Source organism: Ylistrum balloti, unplaced genomic scaffold (genome assembly GCF_031769215.1).
Source record: "Ylistrum balloti isolate Yb309-2 unplaced genomic scaffold, AGI_CSIRO_Ybal_v1 Utg370010, whole genome shotgun sequence".
NCBI lineage: Eukaryota > Metazoa > Mollusca > Bivalvia > Pectinida > Pectinidae > Ylistrum > Ylistrum balloti.
The window spans coordinates 517,096-541,899 of record NW_026782083.1 but is presented as its reverse complement, the minus strand read 5'-3'; the positions used below and the strand labels follow the sequence as shown (position 1 = coordinate 541,899).

At 34.2% G+C, this 24,804-nt stretch overlaps 1 protein-coding gene across 1 annotated transcript; it reads left to right on the top strand.

The window, feature by feature from the left end:
- The first annotated feature begins 2,083 nt into the window (after positions 1 to 2,083).
- LOC132548404 (ATP-binding cassette sub-family C member 5-like) lies at positions 2,084 to 24,565 on the top strand. The gene is made up of 26 exons (XM_060212269.1): positions 2,084 to 2,169; positions 4,190 to 4,354; positions 5,930 to 6,035; positions 7,338 to 7,511; positions 8,397 to 8,459; positions 9,260 to 9,344; positions 9,860 to 10,008; positions 10,224 to 10,331; positions 11,093 to 11,252; positions 12,580 to 12,647; positions 13,252 to 13,323; positions 13,716 to 13,840; positions 13,976 to 14,048; positions 15,069 to 15,272; positions 15,845 to 15,986; positions 16,375 to 16,505; positions 17,681 to 17,896; positions 18,264 to 18,393; positions 18,807 to 19,089; positions 19,379 to 19,565; positions 19,802 to 19,888; positions 20,894 to 21,077; positions 21,357 to 21,516; positions 22,917 to 22,995; positions 23,146 to 23,259; positions 24,302 to 24,565. The coding sequence occupies exons 1-26, from the start codon at positions 2,084 to 2,086 to the stop codon at positions 24,563 to 24,565; spliced, it is 3,615 nt and encodes a 1,204-aa protein (XP_060068252.1).
- Positions 24,566 to 24,804: the final 239 nt, after the last annotated feature.

Here is a 24,804-nt window from a genome sequence, read left to right as displayed (position 1 = left end):
GTATTGAAATTGATGACATATTTTAAATGTGACCTTTGGTGACCTATTTATTGACAGTGGGTATAACTTTATACAATGTAATAAGATGTGCAGGTGAACACTATATCATATTGATTGATACTGAGGACTTATTTAACCTGTGACCTTTGGTGAGCAATATGTTGACTTTTGGCATATGTCATGGTTTGATAGAAATTGAGGATCAGTGTGATTTTAACCTACGGACCTTCGTCGTGTAATTGAAAAGTATGCCTCATTGATAAGCATGGATGATCAATGTACCAGTGACCTTTGCTGACTTTGATGATGTTATTTAAAACTCCCTGTACAAGTTGTTAGTTGACGTAATTCTGTTTTTTTTTTTTTTCTTGTTCTTCTCTGGAGATGTATTGAAATCACGAAGTCTGACCATCCCGACAATTATCTTCATTTCCTTCCTGATTTGATTATCCTCCATCATAATCGTCTGCCAACCCCTTCTCGTATTCTTTTGTTTTATCCCCAGTTATAACAGGTCGATCGTCTCTTTTTTTGATAACTCCTGATAGTCCTAACTTGTCACGACTTTGCTATAAGATATACGGAAATGAATAGACTGATATTGACAAGAATTTGTGGTCTGTTTGACATGTGACCTTTCGTGACCTATGTATTGGTTACAATGTACAATGCTGTATTTAACGTGTGACCTTCAATGACATAATAGTTGTGAGGTTTCCCTGGTAATGATCCTAACCAAGACTAGTAGGATGATTAAGGAGGTATTAACATATATAAACAATAGGCAGTAAAGAAACATTACTCTACCCAAGAATAGTTGAAATATTCATAAAGTTGATCGAAGGAAATTTCAAATAATTATGTTTAGAATGGCTGCTTTAGGCATAGATCACTAATTACTTTGTCAGTCAAGTGAGCTTTAAGGGTTATAGGTCTCTGGTTTTAAACTTCTTCTCCACCCGTGAAATTCGCCTCATAGTTGCCTGAAATGATCCCAAGATAGCATAATCTAAGTGCTTATTTTTTGGGTCGGTCCGAAATCCAATATGGCCTCAGTGACCGCCATTTTGAATAATAAGGAAGAATCAAACTTTTTCTCTGCAGGTTCAAATGATGCAATTTAGCTGATAATTCACGGGAATCGTAAGAAATGGAAGAGAACAGAATGCTATTTTGCGGCCTTGTCAAACCTTTGACATTTCAGCCATGGCGGCCATTTTTCTACATGAACAGGCATTTATAGCTTCCCAGAACAACATCAAGTTACATCAGTTGGATTCATCTCAAACTTACCTGAAATATTATATGTTCTCAATTAGCGCATTAGTCTTAATTAGTCACTTTATACGTGCAATGTCAACAGTCAATTTCATATTGAGGCGAGCGTCTCCTTGTCAGTAGTTTGTAGCCATTTAATTGTAGTTATTAACGACATTTCATTATTTCTGCGATAGAACGACCTTTACTTCTCATAAAGAACAAAAAAAATAAATAAATAAATAATAAAAAAACCAAAAAAAAAACTATCGTCTTTGTTTACGTAATGTTGTTATATCGGTCTGTCGTTACGAAAAAGAGATTCGGACCATCAAATCAAATTAACATATACAAATCCTTTACTAATAGATTAGCATGTTGTCTAATCAAAGAGCCAATTAAATGGAGAGTTATATCGCGAACCTTTCACGTAATTATGCGGGGTTTTTTTTTCGCCTAGGAAAGTGAGCCCAGCTGGCTTTTGTTAACTGAAAAAAAGTATTAATAAATAATATGTTTGTTCTGTGGTGCCATTTGAACTTATTAATATCATAACATAAAATGAATAAAATGCACTCTTGATCTGATTGGAATACTTAAAATATGCTCATTCAAGCAGCTGTCAGGGTAATTAATTTTCTAAATATCTACTAACAAACAAACATCAAAGATAAACATCCGTGTTTATCTTTTTACGATCTATGAACGAAACACATGTTTATATCTGTTAATGGTCAATGATTCACAGGTGTAAAGTGAATTGATAACTGTAATACTTTGACAACAATGTACCATTTGAGCCGGGGTGATGATAAAGTGAACAGCTATGGATTGTATCTGGAGAATTCTAGACAAGTTCATTGACGAAAAGAAAGCTGCGGAAAAACTGAAGCTCTTGGACCGGAAGCAAATGTAATGTATATAGTTATTTAATATTACGTTCGTGTAGACATACAAATATATATACATATATATATATGATCAATGAAGTAATAACGACAGTACGGACAGCTGAATTGTTAAATGTTTTGAGGCAATCTGCCCCTGTATCAAGACACAAATATTACAATCGTGAACAGTAGTGTAAATCTAGGTGTCTCGATAAGGCCTGTATAAGGAACAAAAAAATATCTCAAGTTGTGGTATGAAAGATGGTGATTTAAATATCAAAAAATGTTTAAAAGGTATAGATATATATTTGTGTTAGCACGGTAACCCAGCTCAGAGACTGCCGCTTGTTATTTGTTGTACATATCTTATAAACAAAAACCAACAGGGAAAAGAAATGTTGTCAAATGGTCATTTATTAAATGACAGGAACATTTCAAATACAACCATAATATCAATCACTGTTGTTATATAATATATAGATCTGAATGACATTAACTTCAGTCTATACGTACAACAAAAAGATGGGGTACAAATTATCGGCATACAAACATAAGTTTGAATTTAAAAAAAAAAAACAAAAAAAAACATGGATATACAAGCTGGCTCAAGACAAAATGTGGGAGTGTGGTATGGGTGGGACTTCGAAAGATAACGTAATCACAGCAGCAGAAAAATTATGAGGAGTGATGAAGATATGACGCGGTCAAAATCACGAAGAGGTGCGCGCCTCGCTGATTGGTCAATCCAGGCCCTGACCGCCTAGCATCACGGCTACTGCCGCTGGTCACGTGAACAGCCCCTCTGACTGGTCAAGCTAAAACCGTTACCGCATGGCGAGTTGCCCTACACGGCCCTCTTAGCTAACACGTGCGCACACATAACATCCAAATAACAAGAGATACAAACTACATAGGGTAACAGATGGTCACCAGGTGGTCAGAGTTCAAGATCTTATTCCAAATAACAAAATCATGCAAGAGCCAACTTACATAACATTATAATGTGAAGAACATCTGTAGGATTATGACAATTATACATATATATATATACTTGAATATATAAAGTAACCATCTAACACAAATGTATTTATTTCATGAAATAAATTATATATATATATAACCGTAGTAACTATAATCAAATGTAATAAACAAGGAAATTAGGATATTGATCACCCTTGTTGCCAAGCATTGAATGTTACTGTGGGAAGTCAGCGGGATACCCGAGGGAAACTTATGTTGTCAAACAGGTAATTCAATACCGCCCACAGAGAAAAGTAAATGCGTTTACCACTGCGCCTCGACTGTCCAAATATCAATGGATATTGTCAAAGAAAAACTCCATAGATATTGTTAAAGAAGAACTCAATAGCTATTGTCAAAGTCAACTAGGACATAGATAAAGACAACAAGGAATTCAATGGACTTCTGACTTCTGGAAATTCAATTGGTGTATCAGATTAGAACTCAATAGATTCAGAAAAAGCGATATATTAAACTATACAGCGTAGAGGTTAGAATAAGTATGATACAGACAACGGGTTAATAAGTCCTTATTCTAAACCATTATAACTTAAAGTTAAAGAATCTCAGCGAGTGCTGATATTACAGACTAACCCTTTTCTATTCATCACTTGAGAGGGCGCTAAGCTAAAAGGCCGAAGGCAGGCCTTCCCACAGAAGACGTCGTGAAGGAAACGGTCTTTTGCGATCATTATTCGTCCTTTCACAGGGACGTTGTTCACCTTTTTTCAGGAAAAGTTTTTTTCTGTTCTTTTGGATTATGTTGAGTATAACGATACCAAGGTAGCATTGATTTATTATTGCTAAGAATGACGAAGGATTGGTGAAAAAAGCTCTTTCACTAGCTACATTACTCTCAGTCATTGCTGTATTCAATTAATATACATAAATAGAGTCATATACTATTGTAGTAGTGAATTAATTATTATTGTATTTAACGTTAACAAAAATGAATGCACTCAGTTAGGTGGATTTGTTAGAATACAAATCCTTCAATACTAACGTTGGAATCAATTTTTCAGCAATGAACCGATTCCAATTGATAACATTGGGATCTGGTCCTACGTAACCATTGGATGGCTTTCTCCGCTTATAATGAAGCTCTTCAGAGACCGAAACAGAGAAATAAGAGAGGACGATGTATGGAGATGTTCAGAAATGGAGGCATGTGACATCAATACAGAAAGGTAAATACTGTTAACATGTAGAAAAAAAAGTTATTATAACACAAGCATTAGGAATTTGGAGTGTGACGTTTCGTTGACAACACGGTCATCTTCATCAGACAAATTACTAGCACTGACTACTGTACGAAATGCTAAAAGTTGGTCGATTTCTTACCATCTCTCACACTACTTACGTCGGTGCTAGTACGCTGTTCAATTGTCTGATGAAGGTAATCGTGTAGTCATCGAAACGTCACACTCTGATCTTCTACTGGTTGTGTTTTAAGAACTTCTATTCTACGGACATTACCAACCTGAAGAAAAGTCTTCACTAAGAGAACGTTAGAATAATATGATCATCACCTGCAACCTTTATCCCTCAACAACGATAGTATACGCTATTTACAACATAACACTTGTCTTTCTACACCTCCATCTAATACACCAGAACATATACATACCGAAAGTGATTTGTCGGACTCAGAAAAGTTAATATGATAACCTCTATTTTTCTCCTTGTTACGATTGCATGTCCGACCTAAACCACAAATTAAATACATATCAAATTACTTTTATTTTAACTCAGTAATATTCCATTAGAGATATCAATTTGGTTTGATTGGTCGTCGTTCAGGATAGTGTTGTAACAGTTTATCTAAGCCTAGTTGATTTACCGTATGTATCTCTCGACAGATTGGAAGCATTGTGGATTGACGAACTACAGACCCATGGCTGCCAAAACTGTTCTGTCTTAAGGCTTTGGCTGAAATTTATTTGGGTTCGGCTACTGGTCGTCTTCATAGTTCTCTGTTTTAATGCTGTTATAACCTTTCTGTTTTCGGTTAGTATCATAGACTTTCCTGTTAGTATCATATGCTGTAGTATTTGTTTGTAATTTCCAAATCAACATATTGATTTGACTCTGAAACAAGTTTTACAACTGCAAAGATTAGAAATCTTTTAACGATGCTTTTTCATATCAGATTCATGTCACACAAAATTATCTTACAACGTTTACAACTAGAAAACATTTGAGTTGTATCATTTCCTATAATTAATTTCCGATATTACCCATCTATTAACTTTGCAGATATGACAAGAACTTATTCTCAAAGATCTATTACAAGCAGACCTGATGCGTTGAGGTTGTTTTTTGTCTTACATTTATGTTCTTCTGCCTTCCAGGGTTATATGATTGATGTGATAACACGATATTTAGAAGGTCCAGAGACATCCGTATCTTACGCAGTTGTATTGATAATATCCAGCCTCCTTGGCCAGCTTCTGAGGATATACTCTTTTACATTTCTCCATTTTTATGGCATTCAAACAGGTAAATCATACTGAAAGTAGATTCTTTTGCGTTAAACTATTTCACTTTCTGCAAATCATTTGCGTTTTTTTTAGAAATATAGAAATCAATAAATTCATATTCAGAAAAAAGAAAATCAGATGTTTTTGGAGATACGCCATGTTTTTGATATCTATTTAAAGACTGAACGAGAGACACATATTTCAATAGAATTTTAGAAGTAACTACAGTATAGATAAGTAGTTAATTAAATATTACATTTGTGATACAGATCTTTGCTTTAGAAGTTTTCCTTTTCCTCTAGGAACAAGATTTCGATCTGGAATACTAGGAATAACATACAAGAAACTCCTAAAACTCAAGAATGTTAACGGAAAGACTGCTTCGGAAGTAAGATTTTACTCAGAAAATATAATAAATTTCAATATTATTGATTTAAATATCGTTTAAACATCTCAAAAGTGTATTTATATGATAAAAATTGGGGTAAATTTGGTTATATCCCGCTTTTGCCTCGACATCTTTCAGATTTTTTCTGCAATAAATGTATTGACCACGTTCATCGTATATATACAGCGAAATCGGAAATGAAGAAAAGGCCACGACAATCTCTTCTACATCGGCCGCTTACCTACAACGAATCTAAAATTGTCAGCTTTCCACTAAGCTGTATGATAAGCGAGATGATATATAGCCACACCACAGTTTTCCCAACTTATGGTGTCCACATGGTGCAGTAGATTTGCTATTCAAGTGTTTTTTCCCTCACGGTTTTTGTTCAAGATGTTGGCGACAAACTCACAACACATGTTCGTCAATGAAGATTACCAAGTATTATGAATACTCTAATTCATTGTGGGATATGAAGGTGGACGTGTTTGATGCTCTTTGTATTCGTTGATCGTGATGATTTTTTTCTTTGTTGATCTAGGTGTGTTTCAGTTTCGTAAATAAAACACAATTGCAGAACTACAACACTCAATGCTAAAACCCTACCGACAATTGCTGAGTCAACCAAGCGAAAGATAGGTGGGACTTCAATGTCCAGGGACATAGATATCTAGCATATGCTAAAAAAAACCCAAAATCGTAATAATTTCATTTTCCAAACTTCAAATAACTAAAATGAGGGCAAATATGAACAAAAGAAATAATCATATGGAGGTTTCCGACAAAGCACAGGGAAAATAAGTCCAGGTGTTGAAAGAGGGAGTGGCTTGTAATTTCTTCTTAATATTATTTCCGGTTTACATCGGTGAAATAAGTTTTTGGATTCCCTAAAGAAGGGCTATATAGACCTAGTCAAGGGAAACCAGGGACTTTCCTTTAATTCACTATTCTGTATGGTAATCGTAGATTTAAAGTTGATCATATTATTGTAGCCTTTCGTTCGTAACGTCAAGGTGCGTTGTGTACAAAACATATTTATGAACTTTGGTTTCATCACTTGTGACTTGTATCATACAACAGAAGGTGTAATTTAAGTGTGCTTGTTTACTTCTATGCTGAATTAGTCGCCCCCTTAAACAACGATGCTGCTGTACTTAAACTTGTGTAGTCATTTCCTTTTCTTTAACGACCATCAAACCGCCATCGACTTCTATTTTCATGGTTACTGTAAAACATAACGGAACAAAATAAAGTGTTGAAGTTATCGCCTTTTATTAATAGAAAACATTTTGTCTGCTTTAGGTCATTACAATATTCGGATCGGACGCCTTAAGAGTGCTGCTCAACACAGAGATGTTCGTCTACATTTTATCCGTTCCCATCTACATGATAATCGGAACAACCTACCTTTACCATCTTATTGGGATTTGGTGTTTTACAGCATTTGTATCATTTCTTGTGATGTATGCCTTACAGGTAAGGCCGTAATTAATGCCCCTGACAAGTTTTCTACCTTATTAATTTTCTAAGAGGCTGTTTCCATAACTAGTTCGACATCCAGTTTAGCATGTTATTTCTTCGACACGATTAAATGATTATTTCACTTCATTTTTCTTGGCACAATACTTAGAACGTAAGTAGAATGTAAAAAGTCCACAATTGATACGTATGAACAAAGTAAGTGACAGGACTGTATGAAATAAAAAGATGTAAGAGTAACGTTGGTGTTGATCAATATGATCTAATCTTGTATGATGTTTTTGAAATAGAATCTCATATGAAGCGGACATGAGTGTGAGAGTATAAGATAATAAACATCGACATTCAAAATCAATATTTGTATCTTGTATTGTCAAACGATATTCTAAACGTAGAAGCTCAGCTAACTTTCAATACTGGATGTACATCAGAAGATCAGAAATACGTTTTTATACTTTATATTCTTATAAGTAACCATGGAACTTCTTCTCGTATTACTTCGCGCATGAAGTTGTATTACCAAGGAGCAAGTTGGTGTGTTTATAAGTACGGCCAATATTACACATACAGAAATGTCAAATAATTTAGATACTCTTGCAGACTTTTTTAAAACACAAAACATTACTAGAATATCTAAACTGGCAACATCTTTCTCTATATTTATTTCTTTTATGACGTCAGACGGAAACAAAGTGAAGCTTTAGAAATAGAGTTTCTTACATGTATTTTATGTAATGTCACTGAGATCAGTATATTTCTGTGATAAGCGATTATAATGTTCTATCTGAGACATAAGATGTATCCATTGCAAAATGGCAAATCAGTTTCCACTTGAAATTACAATATACAATGGTTTAATCATTGATGATCTATTTTTTCTAGGCCTGTCTAATTGAAGTTATTGCTTGTCTCAGACGACGGACATTAGGTTGGACGGATTTGAGGGTAAGAACGTCATAGGTTTAATGGCTGTATCAGAAATACGTTTTTATACTTTATATTCTAATAAGTGACCATGGAAGTTCCTCTCGTATTACTTCGCGCATGAAGTTGTATTACCAAGGCGCAAGTTGGTGTGTTTATAAGGACGGCTAATATTACACAGACAGAAATGTCAAATAATTTAGATACTCTTGCAGACTTTTACAAAACACAAAACATTATTAGAATATCTAAACTATCAAAAGATTGTTTTGACATTTGGTATGCCACTGGTTACTGTTAAGTCACAATCGGAATGTATGTTTGTATGTTCGATTTATCAATTTCTTATAAATTCTAACGATATTAGATACAAAACGGGAAACGCATTTCTGTTTTTGTGTTTGTGCAAGTAGACAAATACAGTCAAAGTGGAAAGATACACCCAAATGTTAACTACTTATTCGGACGTCTTTGGACAAGATGTTATGATATAACAAAAAGGACTAATCTGACCGTAAGATCTTCAACAAACTGTATATAGGATTACACATAGAAAACTTTGCTTCTCTTTTAACTAAATTTATCGAAACGCTTATAAATTATGTCAAATAACAAAGAATTTATTGACCATGTCTATCGTGGCGGGTGTCTTCGATGATGTAGAAGACGCCTATCCTATTGGTCTTATTCCCATTGTACTTTTTCAAATATTTTTGTCATACTTCACTTTGGTTTCACCGAGTTAACATTTCGGTATTTTCCAATAACATTACGCAGCTGCAAAACAAAAGATTAAGGGATAATGTATTTACTTTTGACAGATACAAAAGACATATGAAGTTCTTGCTAACATGAAGTTGATAAAAATGTATGCTTGGGAGGAACCGTTTCACAATTCTATAAAAGGTACGTACATACATATTAGATATTTCTATATAATTCTATATAATTTGATGTAAGATTAATGGGCTTTGTGACACTTTTGTAATAAACTTTTTATGACGTAACTTTTGCGAGAATTCATGAAAACAACACATCTACAATATAGGGAATATATTATCAATGTCTTAAAATATAATCTGTACTTTGGCGAGGATGGAGAAGGACACAAGTGGCAAGTCTTTGGCGAATCATTCTGTCCCGAGTCAAAGTTGTTCAGCCTTTGTTAACCTGATGTTAAATCGAACCAGATGATTAAAAAAAGTGTTAGATTTTTTTAATGCTAATTTAATTTGTAACATTCATTTTAATGGATTAAAAGTTAGCGATATTTCTCTATAGACCGAAAAGTGTAGCGTCTGAACGATGTCTTTCCGCCTGTCCGCTTTTGATCTTTCAATGTAGAGTATAGCCCTAATGTTAATAAGAATTACCCTTCAATATTTTGTTTGTTTGTTCTTTTGTTTCTTTTTTTGTTACAGATATACGAGAGACGGAAAGTAAGCCACTAATGAAATCTTCGATATTACATAGCATTACCGGTGCTGTTATTCCGCTCACACCATCACTTGCCACGGTAGTAACTATAGCCTCCTATGTCTACGCAGGGAACGGACTGACAGCATCAACGGTAATCTATCATTCTGCTGTTTGTCAGACTGTATACAAAATATGCTGAATATTTAGTCTAAATTTGTGTCATACCCACTGGATTTATTTACCTATAATGTCGAATTAATTTGTCATGAAAAATGATATTCAAGATATTTTGAATCAAGATAAATCAGCTTACATACTTGACGAAGGTTGTAGATATTTTAAATCTGTGCTGTCCTTTTCTTTCAGGGCTTTTCAATTGTTGCTACCCTTACTTTCATGCGGAATATAGTATCCTTTGTTCCATACGCTTCTCGAATATTTGGAGAAACACTGATCAGTTTTGAAAGAATAAAGGTAAGTAATGAAACAACAGGAAATAAACCCTGCGAACTCTCTTCCCATTCAGAAAGCATGCTTCCTTTCTCATATATTGAACATTTTATTGGTCATAGAAAATGCTATTATCTATTTTGTGACTTTGATATTTTACTGCGATCAAGTATCACGTAAACAAGAAAATCATGTGCTGTAAAGAAAAACAGACATTTAATTTTGCTGACATAGCTAGTTTCAAATTCTTTATATCTGATTTCGGCTAACTGAATACCAACCTCTATCCTTCTATGTTTGCTGGTTAATCACTTGAATAAATCTTATTTGCCAAACAGTAAAATATATTACAGAATTGCTATGAGTCTGCGAGAGTTATCGCCCTTAGCAAACATTTTGTAGTTAATTTACAATCATTACCTGATTTTCATTATCGGAAAAAACCAAAATACACTAGAATAGTCCAGTGTCTCAAATATTGCTGACCAGTACATTTTAACGATGATATTTTTGGTGAATGAATTAATGACAGTCATCAATACTGGAAGAATACTGACACCTGATCGTACTCTTACTACATTATAATAGAAAAGTTTTTTCGAAGGATTGTGTTTTCGTTATTTTAGAAGAATAAAATCTAGAAAGAAATTGACAACTGAAATAAAATAAATAGCGAAACCTTTAATCCATCTCATGAATCCCCATGAAAATCTATCCTTTTCAAGATTTATGTAAAACTCAAAAAATGAGAAATATTCCGCTCATTACGATTTTTTCCGTCACAGCGTTTTATGTTGGAAGAAGAATTCAACCCACCAAGGCGAGATGTCTTAGAATCGAACAATGCTGTTGAGCTCCGTGATACGGTATTTATGTGGGGAAATGATAACAACAATGACCCCAATATAAACAACGATCACCGAATGTCAGAACAGAACATCAAAGGTAAAGGCATTTAGTTCATGTTTTTTATTTTCTTCAGGAATTGCAGGATATTGTCCAAATAAAGAGAAATCAGGTATGTATTTAAACGGTTGGTTTTGGTGCCCTTGAAAAGGAGGGGCGGGACCCAATAGGGGAATTAGTCAAAATTCTTTAAGATTCTCTTCCTCCTGTAGACATGATTGGATTTTGCCCAAATTTGGTCTTGGGGGAGGGAGAGGTAAGGCCACAAAGGCTAAGTATAGCAGGAAGGACAGAGCTCGATAGGATAAACGGAGCAAATTCTTTAAACGACTATCCTTCTGTAGGAATGGTTGAATTTTGCACATTTAATCCGAAGCATTCTTTGTTGAAGGGAAATCAGTTTTGTATTAGTACTTGGTCTCGGCTCTTTGGACGGTAGTTACAGGGCCCAATAGGGAAAATAGAGCAAATTTGATAATATCCTACTCCTTCTGTAGGAATGATTGGATTTTAACTAGATTTGGTTTGCAGCATCCTTGGTTAAAGATGATAAAGATGAATCGGTTTGCATAGACGGTAGGTCTCAGCCCCTACGGCGGGAGGGGCGGGGCCCAATAGGGGGATTAGATCAAATTCTTACTCTTTCTTTTTTGTATGAATGATTGGATTTTGCCGAACTTTTGTCTGAAGGATGCTTGGATGAAGTGGACTCAATTTGGTATAAAAATGAGTCTCTGCTCCGTTTGGCGGAGCCCAAGAGGTGAAATAAAGCAAATTGTTAAATCTTAATCCTATTACAGGAATGATTGGATTTTGCCCGAATTTGTTCAGTGTCCTTGGGTGAAGGGAATCCGGAGTATATTAACGGTGGATATATCAAAATTTGTAGATTCTTTGATCTGTGTGTCAGGATTTGGTCTGATGCATCCTAGAGTGAAGCTTTTAAATCGTTTTCATTAAGTTTTGTTGAAGCAAATTCAACTAAATTCTTGTACGCATTATCTCGTAGATCCCTGGAATTATGCTTATCTTCCAGTTTAAATGGTCAAAAACATTTAAATTTACTCAGTTCAGAAGTAGCATTAGGTAAAAAGTGTTTGACAGGAAATATTTAAACATCCAATGCTTTGTTACGTCATAGTATTATGTACATAGATATAATACATGGAGTTTTCTGCAGCTTTTATATCTTAATTTTTCATAAAACGTATGTAATAAAGTTAAAATGAATTGCAAGTTACCTGATATGTAGCACACCAAATAGAAATTTATGAAGTACGGTCACTGGTGTCACCATTTTATCATATCAAATCGTATGAATTTTAAGATCGATATAAAAGTTATCATTTCTTTTATTTTTATGCAGATATCAATGGACGCGAAACGATGACGACGTCGCTAGTGCTACGTAACATCAACCTAACACTCGCCAGGGTAAGGTTGTAAGACTGGGAATACAGTTGATAATTCTTAAATACACGAGAGATTTTTTTTTCAGAAATTCAACGATGTCCATTAATGTAGGTCAACACTGTTTATCAATCCTTAAGAACACGAATTCTTTTAGCAGGATCTCTTTGTCTCTACTTGTGTTGATGTAGTTACGTTTGTTCATTACCGTAGCTGTTGGGCGGATGTACATCCCCTACTGTTTATCTGACCTGTTTCTCTTCATGTACCATACATAGCCAGTTCATAGAATAAAACAAATTTGTGAGATTGTTTTATCTATTGCCCTGACCAGTCAATATCCCTTTGAGGCGGAATCTCCTTGTATTAGCTGGTGGCTATCTCCCTGAATAACATATGGGAGGCCCGTCACATGCTATCGAGAGAAATAATTGTAAAGTGTTTTGTCCTTTAAATCAACAACGGTCACACAGACAATACAAACCGAAATGAGTAGGGATTGTTGAACCATGTACCTCGGACCAACATCTGAGGTTAAATAGGCCAACACGGCTTGATGTATTTTGTAATTAATATCGATTTCTATTTGTTTTAAAACCAGTATTGTTATCTATTCTTTTACATAAAGGGGAAGCATATAGGAATTTGTGGTACGGTCGGCTGTGGGAAGTCCTCTTTGTTACAAGCAATGATAGGACGGGTAAGTTATGATGATGACAAGCAACCATTCTTTTACTTAACCTTTGGCTGTATGCTTTAAATGAACTTTTATTCTGCTATGTTAAGGTTTGGATTAGTGATTTGCCTTTGTCGGACACTGTAAAGGCACATAATGACGAGAGATCGAAGTATGTTTCGTTCCTGTATGTCAGTGGTGCTACACAGAAATCCATCAACTAATTTTATGCATTTTAATTAATTAATTTATTTATTTTCTTTTGCAAAAATACGTTTTAAAGAGGATGTATACATACATATACCGCCCTATTTCCTACCTTCTAACGTTTGTGCGTTTAAATTTATTGATTCAAGCCTCAATTAAAACGTTTTAAAGATTAAGGGATTTTAGCCACTTCATATTTCTGACAACAGATGCCCCTGATCACAGGTCACCTTGCTGTCGGTGGTACAGTTGCATATGCGGCACAACAAGCCTGGATATTTAACGCCACGCTGAGGGAAAACATCTTATTTGGAAGAGCCTATCAACAGGAATGGTAAGTTGTTTTCTCACGATCAAATTGGGATGGTTCTCTTGTATTGTATTTAGGCAGAAAGTCATTGAAGCAGACAATACAGACTTGTGATGACATAGATGTAACTTGTTTTTGTTTTTGTTTTTTTCTCTACAGGTACACAACTGTTTTACAAGCCTGTTGTTTGTCTCCAGATATCAGTATATTGCCAAATGGTGACATGACTGAGGTAATAACATTCAAATTTATTCTTAGATTAAAAAATAAAAACAATTCCGTACCCAATAATCTGTACATATTTGTAAAAAATATATAGAGAAATGTGATTGTTTATTAGAAATGAAAGAATGGAAAAAAAAAAAAAAAAAAAAAAATTGACTAATAGGTATGTCTTGTATGATACCGTTAACTTTTTTGAAATTTTTATTGTTCTGATAATTTTCACAGAAAATCGACACTGAGGTTCTTTTTATTTTAAAGACGTTTCAGGATGTATATTTGTCGCGATTCTATTTAATTCTTTACGTGAGAAATAGAATACCTTTTAAAATGAATGTCATTAAGATATATATATTTGAATACGTAACCCAACAGTTAAGATGTCCAGAAATATCGTGGATGATGAGTACATCTATGGATAACAGATGATAATAATTTTTTTTATGGTGAAGAGAAACTGATTTTGTAAAAACGTCCTTTGATGAAGTCAGAAAAGAATAAAGAAGATAAATATGAAAATAATGAGAGCATATATTTGAATTTTAATTGTTATTAAACTGATTGGGAAAGAGATTTATGCATTGCTAAATGTGTCTGGATCGCCGGTTTTGTATATATATACCTTGTTTGAATGACGGATTGAAAATTTAAAATAAAATTGAATAATAATAATTGTAAAATAATTATGAATGTATGTGTAGTTACTATAAAAAGTAATCAAAAAAATTAACCAGTTAAATGCTTCAAAAAAATATTAATTTGAATATGGTCAAATAGGCCCCAAATTCGTCAACTCGCCTACAGAAAACTCGTCCACAAAATTAGAATTTCTAATACCGTGTCAGTGTTAATAATTGGCGCCAATTTTAAATAGGAAGGAAAGCAGAATTAGGAACTAAATAAAAAGTGCATTGAATTTATATAAAACTCTCAAAGTGTGAAAGGACGGATATTTGTAACTAGAAATCATACTACCTATTGATTTGATTGGTGTTTGTGAGTGATCTACTGATTATTGATATTATTTCAGATTGGTGACCGAGGACTAAACCTAAGTGGTGGTCAAAAACAGCGCGTGAGCCTGGCACGTGCTGTGTACAGTAAAAGAGATATCTATATCCTAGACGATCCTTTTTCGGCCGTTGATGTCCACGTCGGACAGCATTTGTTCCACAGATGCATCAACGACGTTTTGAAGAATAAAACAGTTGTTTTAGTGACTCACCAGCTCCAGGTTAACTTAATGTTTAATTTCACCTGGAAATAGTACTAGTATGCAAAATCATTTATGGAATTATAGGACCAGTGAAACGCCCACCCATCCCACATCATGTAGATTTCTTTAAGTCAATGCTTTTTATTTTCCTTCTGGGTTTCGAAATCAAGACCCTTAGCACATTTACTTTAGTAACTGTTGATGTAGTTTAATCATTTGGCTGTATCTCATTATTAATTTGTATTGAAATGTATTATTCAATTATATTATTACCATAGATATACGATAATAGTCGTAGTGTTCCTTGTTATAAATATACATTAAACATATTACATATAAAATTGAGTGTAGTTATTAAGAATTATGTTTATATCAGGTTATATTGTCACTCTATTGGGATTTACATATCTATGATTAATTCTATATAACTATATTGCTATCACTAGGGATGATATTGCCAGTGAATCATCTCTAAAGCTGTGAAACATTTTTTTTACTGTTTAAACGTTTTACATTTACGAATCTCCATCTCCATACCGTCCGTGAGACGTGGTGACTTGATACTGAGTGTGTGTTATGTTATTTTGTAGTATTTAAAACACTGTGACGAAATTTACGTTATGGATGAAGGTGAAATAGCTGAACATGGAACCCATGATTCGTTGTTGTATCGGTCTGGACATTACAAAAAGTTGTTGGAACAGTTCAATATGACCCATACAAATAGTACAGGTACTGTGGGGGTGGTTTTGCTCATATATCGTGTTACAGTCAAAAAGTCCAGTTTTGACCGGACCTCATTATCATATCGATAAATTATATTGATACATTATTTCAATTTTATTTGATTCCACTACAGTTATGTTTATTTTTATGCCTAGACATTTTTTTACCTTTTTAAATTTAGGATGGACAAGGAGAACTTGTTCAGACTTAACCAGTTGACTTGTAAAATATCTGTATCATGAATCTTTCAAAACGGAAAATAATTCTACTGCGAGAAAAAAGCCCAGCGTAAAATTTTGTGTCATTTTGAATACGTTTGTATAATTCTATCTTTAGCTAACTAAAGCTATTAGAATAAGGACAGATATTTGATATATAAATAAATATATTGCAGATGATAAAACTCAAGCAGAAGATGACATGGATTCGAAATTAAGAACAGGGAACGCCAATCGGCAACAGTATTCCGGAACAGACAACTCTGAGGTCAACAACGGAAAAGGTTACAATTCTGTGCCAATTGTCGTCTGCTATTAACAGAACAGATTTATGTTGTTTATATTTACACTTGGTCAAGGTTAAAGGGTCAAATGTCACCGTCAACCAATTTTTGACTAAAAGGCTTGTGTACCTAATATCTCATAAACATCCAATTCCCATTCACAATGTAATGTCATCCAAGTTCTACAACTGATTAATTTTGACGGTAATTAGTTCATTTTTAAGTGTCAGAGGCTACACTTAACCCAATTTGGAAATGCAAAAATAGGAAATGTGAGTATATCCTAAAATATGTAAGTTATATTGCTACGCTCGCTCCAAACGACTTTGCCATACTTCATATCATATCGTATATATATATATATGTGTGTGTGGCTTTTAGTGTCAGACTGTATTCTGGCTATACAATAAATTGATATGCTTCCTTGGTTAAAAAAAGAATAGAATATTGATCATAATCACAACAGTTTCTTATTTTCTCCGATTCATTAAAAAAAACTTGCCCAGAAAGAGTAAAAGTTCGTTTATGCTCGATTGTATGGATGATGTATAGGTGTCTACCGCCTGAGAAACTCTATATTTGGTGTTGTATACCGCCATATTCAAGTATCCCTGCCGCCAGATGCGCTTCTAAAAGTCGATGGGTTATTCCTATATATTCTGGTATCCTACCGCCAGAGGGACTTCTAAAATATTCTGGTATTCTACCGCCAGAGGTCCTTTTCATGCTGATGGGTTATTTCGTCATATTCTGGTATTTTACGGTCAGAGGGGCTTCTAAAAGTTTATAGGTTATTTCGTCATATTCAGGTATCCTTACCGACAGAGAGACTTCAGAGAGTGGTAACATCAGTACAGATACATGTATGAGTTATGTAAACGCCGCTGGAGGTAAAATAGTGACTGTTGGTGTGTTGCTGCTTTACTTATGCTCCATTTCTTCAATATCGTTTAGTGAGTGGTGGCTAGGACTATGGATTGATCAGACGGTAAGTCTATTGAAATGTTGAAAGCATAGTTGTCAATAATGATATTAAAAAGAATATTAAGATGCATTGCATTTTTAAGATCACTTTTTGAGAAGTTTTATAATTTATTACTTTTATAATGTTGTCAAGCATCATCACGATAATCATTATATAACTAGTATGATACATCATTCAATAAAGAAGATTTCGTTGAATTGATAATATTTACAGACTATTTCTGGACAAATGGAAATTCCCCCCGAATCTAATGAAACGAGATTTTCTGTTGATGAGAATGCCACCACCTTCTCATTACCGACAATTATTAATTCTACACGGGTAAGAGAAGATAAATCAGACTACACAGACTGGTATTTGACTGTTTATATCTATGCAGCTGCAGGAGTGACTGGAATGGCTGTATTGAAAGGAATTGTCATTGGAATGGTAAGATAATAAAAATAATTTAAAAGGTTAAATAGATAAATGTACAAGTGTACTGATTTGTCTCCGTTCAGTTTAACAATTTCTCCTGTTCCTGTCTGGCTAGGATGGATCAGTTACATCACATTCAATACACAATTTAATGTCATTTCCAACTTCCTTTGAACAATACCCCAATTTAGTATTTCAATTGGATTTCTATGTACAAGAACATATATCAAGATTATGATAACGTGTGCAACATATATATTCATTATGCCTAAATTTCTTGATCTATCTTATAAAATCATGACCAAATATGGGATAGGGTGTCTATTTATCAAGAAATAAATTGAATTAACATATCAACTAAATCTACAATGTTTTACAGGTGGTAATAAATGCATCTGTGAATCTTCACAACAAAGCCATTAAGAGAGTGATGGGTACTCCAATGCGGTACTTTGACGCGAATCCACCAGGTAGAATCCTGAACAGATTCTCGCGAGACATTGAGGAAGGCAAGTATATTTAACCGATTGAGATTCAAATTTAAAGTAAAAATGATTACAGGAGACACGGAATTTTGTAATAGACGAATAAAACTATAAATAGATCTCAACAAGCTACAGGTAATTTTTATCCTTTAAAGTAATACAGAAATTGTATTAACATCTACATGAATTTGGCGCGTGGATATTTATCTTTTTTCTATCTTTTTTTATTACGTTTGACGAATCTTTAATCCTTTAAATATATCAAGAAATTTGTTTTTCAATTTTTGAAAAACGTATCAAAACTTGTTCTTTATTCTCCAAAAGCAATAATTCATTAAGATTAAATAAGAACAAAATTCTGCGATGCAATCAAGTTGTAAATGTGTATGGGACAAACAGTGTATACTACTGTTTATGTGTTTCTTGTTCTGTTACAGCTGATGTGTTTATACCATATATGATGGATCATCTCCTTCAGATAACAATCATCGTTATTACCTCCCTTGCCACCATTGCCTATAATTTCCCTTGGATTCTCTTACCGATTATTCCAGTTGTTTTTTGCGTTTACATCATACAGACCATATCATCTGTGGCAATCCGAAATTTCAAGCGTCTGGAAAATGTGGTTAGGTCACCTCTCCTAAGCCATGTGACCACATCATGCATTGGACTTAGTACCATTGTTGCTTACTCCGAAGAAAACGACTTCATTAATGGGTGAGTGAAAGGTGATTTTTTGCATTACTTGATATGAAGATTGCAACTAAATACATCCTCAATATTTCTTCCTGCTTAAGCACTAATTAGTTGTATTCATTGTACTGCATTAAATAAAAGGAACATGCGTAAACCATACTGAGGTCATATAACTGTAATATCAGAATTTCCACTCTCGTATATAAGATATGATAACAAGGACGAATAATTACGTTGTTAGCAAAACAATGAAGAGCTGTAGTGATATTAAATGGAGAAAATGATACCATGGCAGATAACTGTGTTTCAGGTGTAAGCAATACTCGGACAGGACTACAGTTGGGATATTTCTGTATGAAACCTGCCTTAAGTGGATAGGCCAGCAGATGAACATGTGCGGTTTGGTTTTGTCACTTACAACAACCATTGTTGTTTTGTTCACTAAGGACGCCATATCGCCAGCTTTTGCAGCTATGTCCCTAACGATGGCTATCAATGTAAGTGTAGCTTGAGATATAGAGATATATCACTTTGATTAACTGTCTACAAAATTCACTACAATAAAATACAGATAAAGATCAACATAGACTTTTAGTAATTTAAACCGCTACATATGGACATTTAGTCTCCTGTTAGAATCTAACTTGAGTTTGCTTCTTATATTTACCTAAACCTACTGCTCTACTATAAATGCATTTCACTCTAAGATATTCATATGGACGACTTATTCCAGGTAGCATCTTTGACACAGTTCTTATCTCATGCTCTAAATGACGTGGACGCCAGGTTTACATCGATAGAAAGAATCCACGAGTACGAGGTAAATAGAAATGACGATAAGATTATTTCTATATTTTCGATAATCATTATAATAATTATTGTGATTAAGTTATTTTTACTTATGGTTCGGTCCATCCCTTCCTCTTTCTGCAAGTCTTATAACAGGTAAATAGATCCCCTATTACACGGCCGTCATAACGATCACGTTGGGGAATTTTGTAGCATTTTGAAACATGACATTACTTACTTGGATTGATCAAGGTTTACAGGGTGTGTATCACAGGTAAAGTAGTATAAACCTTCTTCTGGAACAACAGGATTTATCATACTTGTACTTTTTAGGAGATTCCGTGTAAATATGTCTTTTGTTCATATTATGATATAGTTTTACCGAATTTGAGTTTGAATCATGTTGACATGTCGGTATTTTCTTTGCTGCGTCAACAAAAAGCATAGCTGTACATAATTAGGCCACTAGGATAAAAGGAAAATACTATCACCCTCTTGTTGCTGAGATGGGGGATTTCTACCCCGGGGAAAAGATTATTACGTTGCAAACACTCGGCAAGCCTCGTTTTGCTAACCCCTATCTGACCATCTATAAATTTCACTCTGGAAGGGGAAAGGTTGCTCTATGACGATACTCACAACAGGGTAATGCCATAATTCCATGTTGCGCAACCATGTCGCAATTCCGGTTAGAAATATCATTGTACATGGAATAGAGATTTCCTTGTCTCCTCTTAGGATTAAAACGAAGAATTCATATCGATCATGCCACTACAACGATGCGAGGCAGTTGGGGCAACGGAACTACATACTTTAGTTAGAAGGACAGTTGGTTGAAAAGAAAATGTCCAAACGGCAGGTTTGTTTTTGCCAAAATCCACAAATCTCGCCTACAAACAGTATGCAAAAATGTTGTTAGTTTTACCATTTTCATTCGAAATTTTACTCCGCAATATATATATAGATATTTGTTTAAGTACTGTGTCATGATTCTTCCACATATACATATCCAGTTTGTTGGTCTTCTGTTTTGAAGAACCTTGAAATCGAAAAGGAAACCGGAAATTTACAAGTAGATAAAACATGGCCAAGTCAGGGACGAATCACATTTTCAAATGTGGAGATGAAATATCGCGAGGACATGGATCCCACTCTTAAAAATATCAGCTTCGATATTATTCCCAAACAAAAGGTCGGCATTGTTGGCCGGACAGGAGCGGGTAAGCTTTAAATCAATTTGTGAATGTTGCGGTGAAAGCAACGTATTTAAAGATCAGCACATACGACTTTTGTTTTAGATAATTTCTGATAAATTGTATTGACGTTTCCATGTGTCTTTATATATTTCATATTTAAAATCTCTTCTCTATACCTAAATAAGACGACTTTTACAACTCGTTATGTAAATGATATAATTAGTGTTCCTTTGCCTGATACCGGGTTATGAATGTATTATATGATATGTACTTGTGACTGTTTTGATATTGTTATATATGTAGGAAAGTCGTCATTGACAGCTGCGCTGTTTAGACTGACTGATCTATCGGGAGGTCACGTGTTCATCGATGACGTAGAAATTTGCTCTTTATCTCGGAAATTGCTGCGTTCAAATTTATCATCAATTCCACAAGACCCCGTCCTATTTGCCGGTACAATAAGGTTAGTTTATTGAAAATAAATAATTATTTTTTCATTTTGCTGTGACTGATTTTGACGTGGTAGAATTTCAGTTTGTATAAGAACGTCTTTTAAGTATTAAAGATTTTTTTCTTTTCTCTCCTATTTTTCTTTTTCTTTAATTTCCTGTTTCTTTTTCGATTCACGAGTGTGATGTTTATTTGAACGTTTAACGAATATTTTTCATGTTTGACGTTTAGGTACTGATTTCATCTAAGTTATTTCAATAATCCAGACATAAAAATGACGTCAAGTCAAAGACATCCTATGAAGTATAAATACTAGTACAGTTTCACACGTCCAAAGAACGATTCTTTTTTCAAAGCATTTTTTGTGTTTTATATAATAATTTTAATCTTTTTCTTTTCACATAAACATTGAGATATTGTCCACTTAACCTGGACATTGATTGATTTGAGTTTGATCCTTTCAATGGCAATTTTTAAAGGGACGTGAAAAAACAAGTTAATATTTGTTAATGTTTTATCCTTATTATATGTATTGATAATTACATACGATTTATTACTGCTCCTATAGAATCAGGGATCTATTTGGTAGACATAGATGAAATCAATATATTTTGCTTCCTCAATGCAACATTTTGTGTTTATACGAGGCTGAATTAATTGATAACCTTAGTTAAACATGTCATAAAAACCTACTGATCTTTATATTGGTCTTTAATTAACAACAGATTTATTGATCACGTCCGTCGTATATACTCACCAGTATGGAAAATCAAGGAGGCAACAGACTCTTCATCAACCAACTTTTTTCCTAATAATTTCAATTTACCTGTTGCGATTTTTCCATTTCTGAATAGTAGCATGCCTACATCCCCAAAATATGGTGTTCGCAGTGGAATCAATATTCAAGGATCTGTTCAAATTACTACTAGTTTGCAAATAATACGTAATACGAGGCTTCAAAGGATGCAGCTTGATTAAAGTCATGGGAATTCCGCATAGTGATCTCATTGAGAAATATTCTACCTTTACTTGCGATATTAAGTTGACTGTATTTTGTGCTTGTAACTTTGCCTGTTGGTGAATACATTATACTCATTTGAGAACATGATATTACTTAATTGGATTGACCAACATTTACATGGAGGTCGTTATCGATGAAACAGAAACCGCTTACTTCATCGGAACACATGGTCTTATTCGTGTCAATTTTTCTTTAGTTACTATTAGTTACTATACATAAGTTACTGACATTTCGTTGTTGTCGTTATATTTCTTTTTTTTTTTTTTTTTTTTCCTTTTATGTCTGCAGATGACTTTTCTTCCATTGCGCCTGATCTTTGTTGCCAGTGTACACAAATATGGCGTTGTATTTGATATAAATATTACATTTAAAGATTGTTTTTATCAACACAGATATAACCTTGACCCCTTCGACAAATATACGGACGATCAGGTATGGGCAGCTCTGGAACAAGTCCATATGAAGGAAAAGGTAAGTTTCAAGACTGTTTGTTTCAATTAAGATATATACTAACTTGTCTTAAATAATTCTGGATATTTCAATTCAATAGTTTTTTTCAATACAAGACATCTAAGTAGTCGACATGTAAATATTTTTTTTTACGCAAGCTTTTTTTTTTAGATGAACCTCCTTGAGCAGACTCTTGACTTCTATGTTGAGGAAAGTGGAGAAAACTTTTCAGTCGGTGAACGACAACTAATATGTTTGGCACGTGCAATTCTACGTCAAAATAAGGTACAATTTCATTTACGATATCAATATTGAGAAAAAGTCCACTCATTCTTCCATTGCAAAATCGCAAACTCGTTATTATTTAAGTTTCCAACTCTTCCCATGTTTTTATCCTACATTGTAACCATGTAGACAATGATAATTAACGAACAGACAGTATTAGAACTACGAATGAAGGATGACGGTTTGATGGTATGTCCAAATTTATCCCCCAGAGGCTGATGGGCGTGAAACGCGTTTGCAGGGGATATCAATTTGGGCTTTGTGATTGCGAACGTCCGTCCGTGGGGTTTTCCGGGCTACAACTTCAAAACCTTTCCAACTCAACATAACTTTCTGTATATATAAAGTTAGTGCCTTGGTTCTGCTGCTTGCTATTGACAACATTTCATTTTTTTAAAACATATTTTCTGTTCCCATGGAAACATAGTTTAAAAAACCCCACAAAATTAGTGTTAATTCTCCTTCCTGGGCTACAACTTCGAAAGCATTCCACTTAACTCCACAAAACTTTGCGTATATATTAGGTTAGTGCCCCAGTTATTTTTTTTCTGTTACCAAACAAATATCCCTCATCACAAATTTCAGTTTTCTTGGACAAGTGTTCATGATGGTTGCTCAATTATTTTACACTTATTAAGCCAGTAGTATCTTTTGCTATGGAGAAGTTCTCCATTTAAATACTTTTTTTGTTACTGTGGAAATAAATCGGCCAAAATCACAAAGTGCAGTTTTTTTCAGACCAGTTCTGTTAAATATAAAATAATTACGCGGTTCTTAAAACTTTGTATAAGCACCAAGAAAGTTCTCTAATAGAAGTTATCCATTTTAATTCTTTGCATGAAACAAAAATAATAATAATAAATAAAAAATTAATTTGCTGTAATATTAAGTTATATACATATATGATTGTGTGCTTTCCTCTTAAACAGTGGGGCGCAGGGGATAATGTCACGCTTTGCCTTATTTTGTTGTTAATTCATTGTTGATATATGTATTTTATTTGGTATATAGATTCCAATTTCCTGTGCTTGTCTTGCTTCAGATTCTGGTCCTGGACGAAGCCACAGCGTCCATCGACACGTCAACAGATGCCATGATTCAAAAGACCATCCGGGATAGTTTCTCCGACTGTACTGTCCTAACAATCGCTCACAGACTCAACACCGTCTTACACTGTGACGTCATACTCGTCATGGACGCTGGACGAGTGATAGAAATAGGCAGCCCACAGACTTTACTAAAGAGTCCATCTTCTCATTTCAATTACATGATACGCTCTCAAACCGCGCTTCCGACAGACGCTTGAATTCATAAATCAAACATTACAGATTTTGTATATAGTTTATCAAATATCTTAACATTAATTGTTTTGTTTTCTTTCGAGGCCGTGTTACTGACTCTAGCAACGCACCCTCTGTGAAGGTGGTTGGTGGATTTGTAGTGTTTAAGTGCGTGAGTGTGTAGGGAGATTGTACACAAAAGACACACAAGTGAATTGTGCATTTCATTACAAATTTAGAATAAGTTTTCAGTCCGTTGGATGAA

Bases quoted from the DNA above. Each gene is read 5' to 3' on its own strand.
- LOC132548404 (XM_060212269.1), top strand. From the start codon at position 2,084: ATGGATTGTATCTGGAGAATTCTAGACAAGTTCATTGACGAAAAGAAA. The intron at 8,460-9,259 runs GTAAGAACGTCA...TACTTTTGACAG, and splicing joins TAGGTTGGACGGATTTGAGG to ATACAAAAGACATATGAAGT. The intron at 15,987-16,374 runs GTACTGTGGGGG...AATATATTGCAG, and splicing joins GACCCATACAAATAGTACAG to ATGATAAAACTCAAGCAGAA.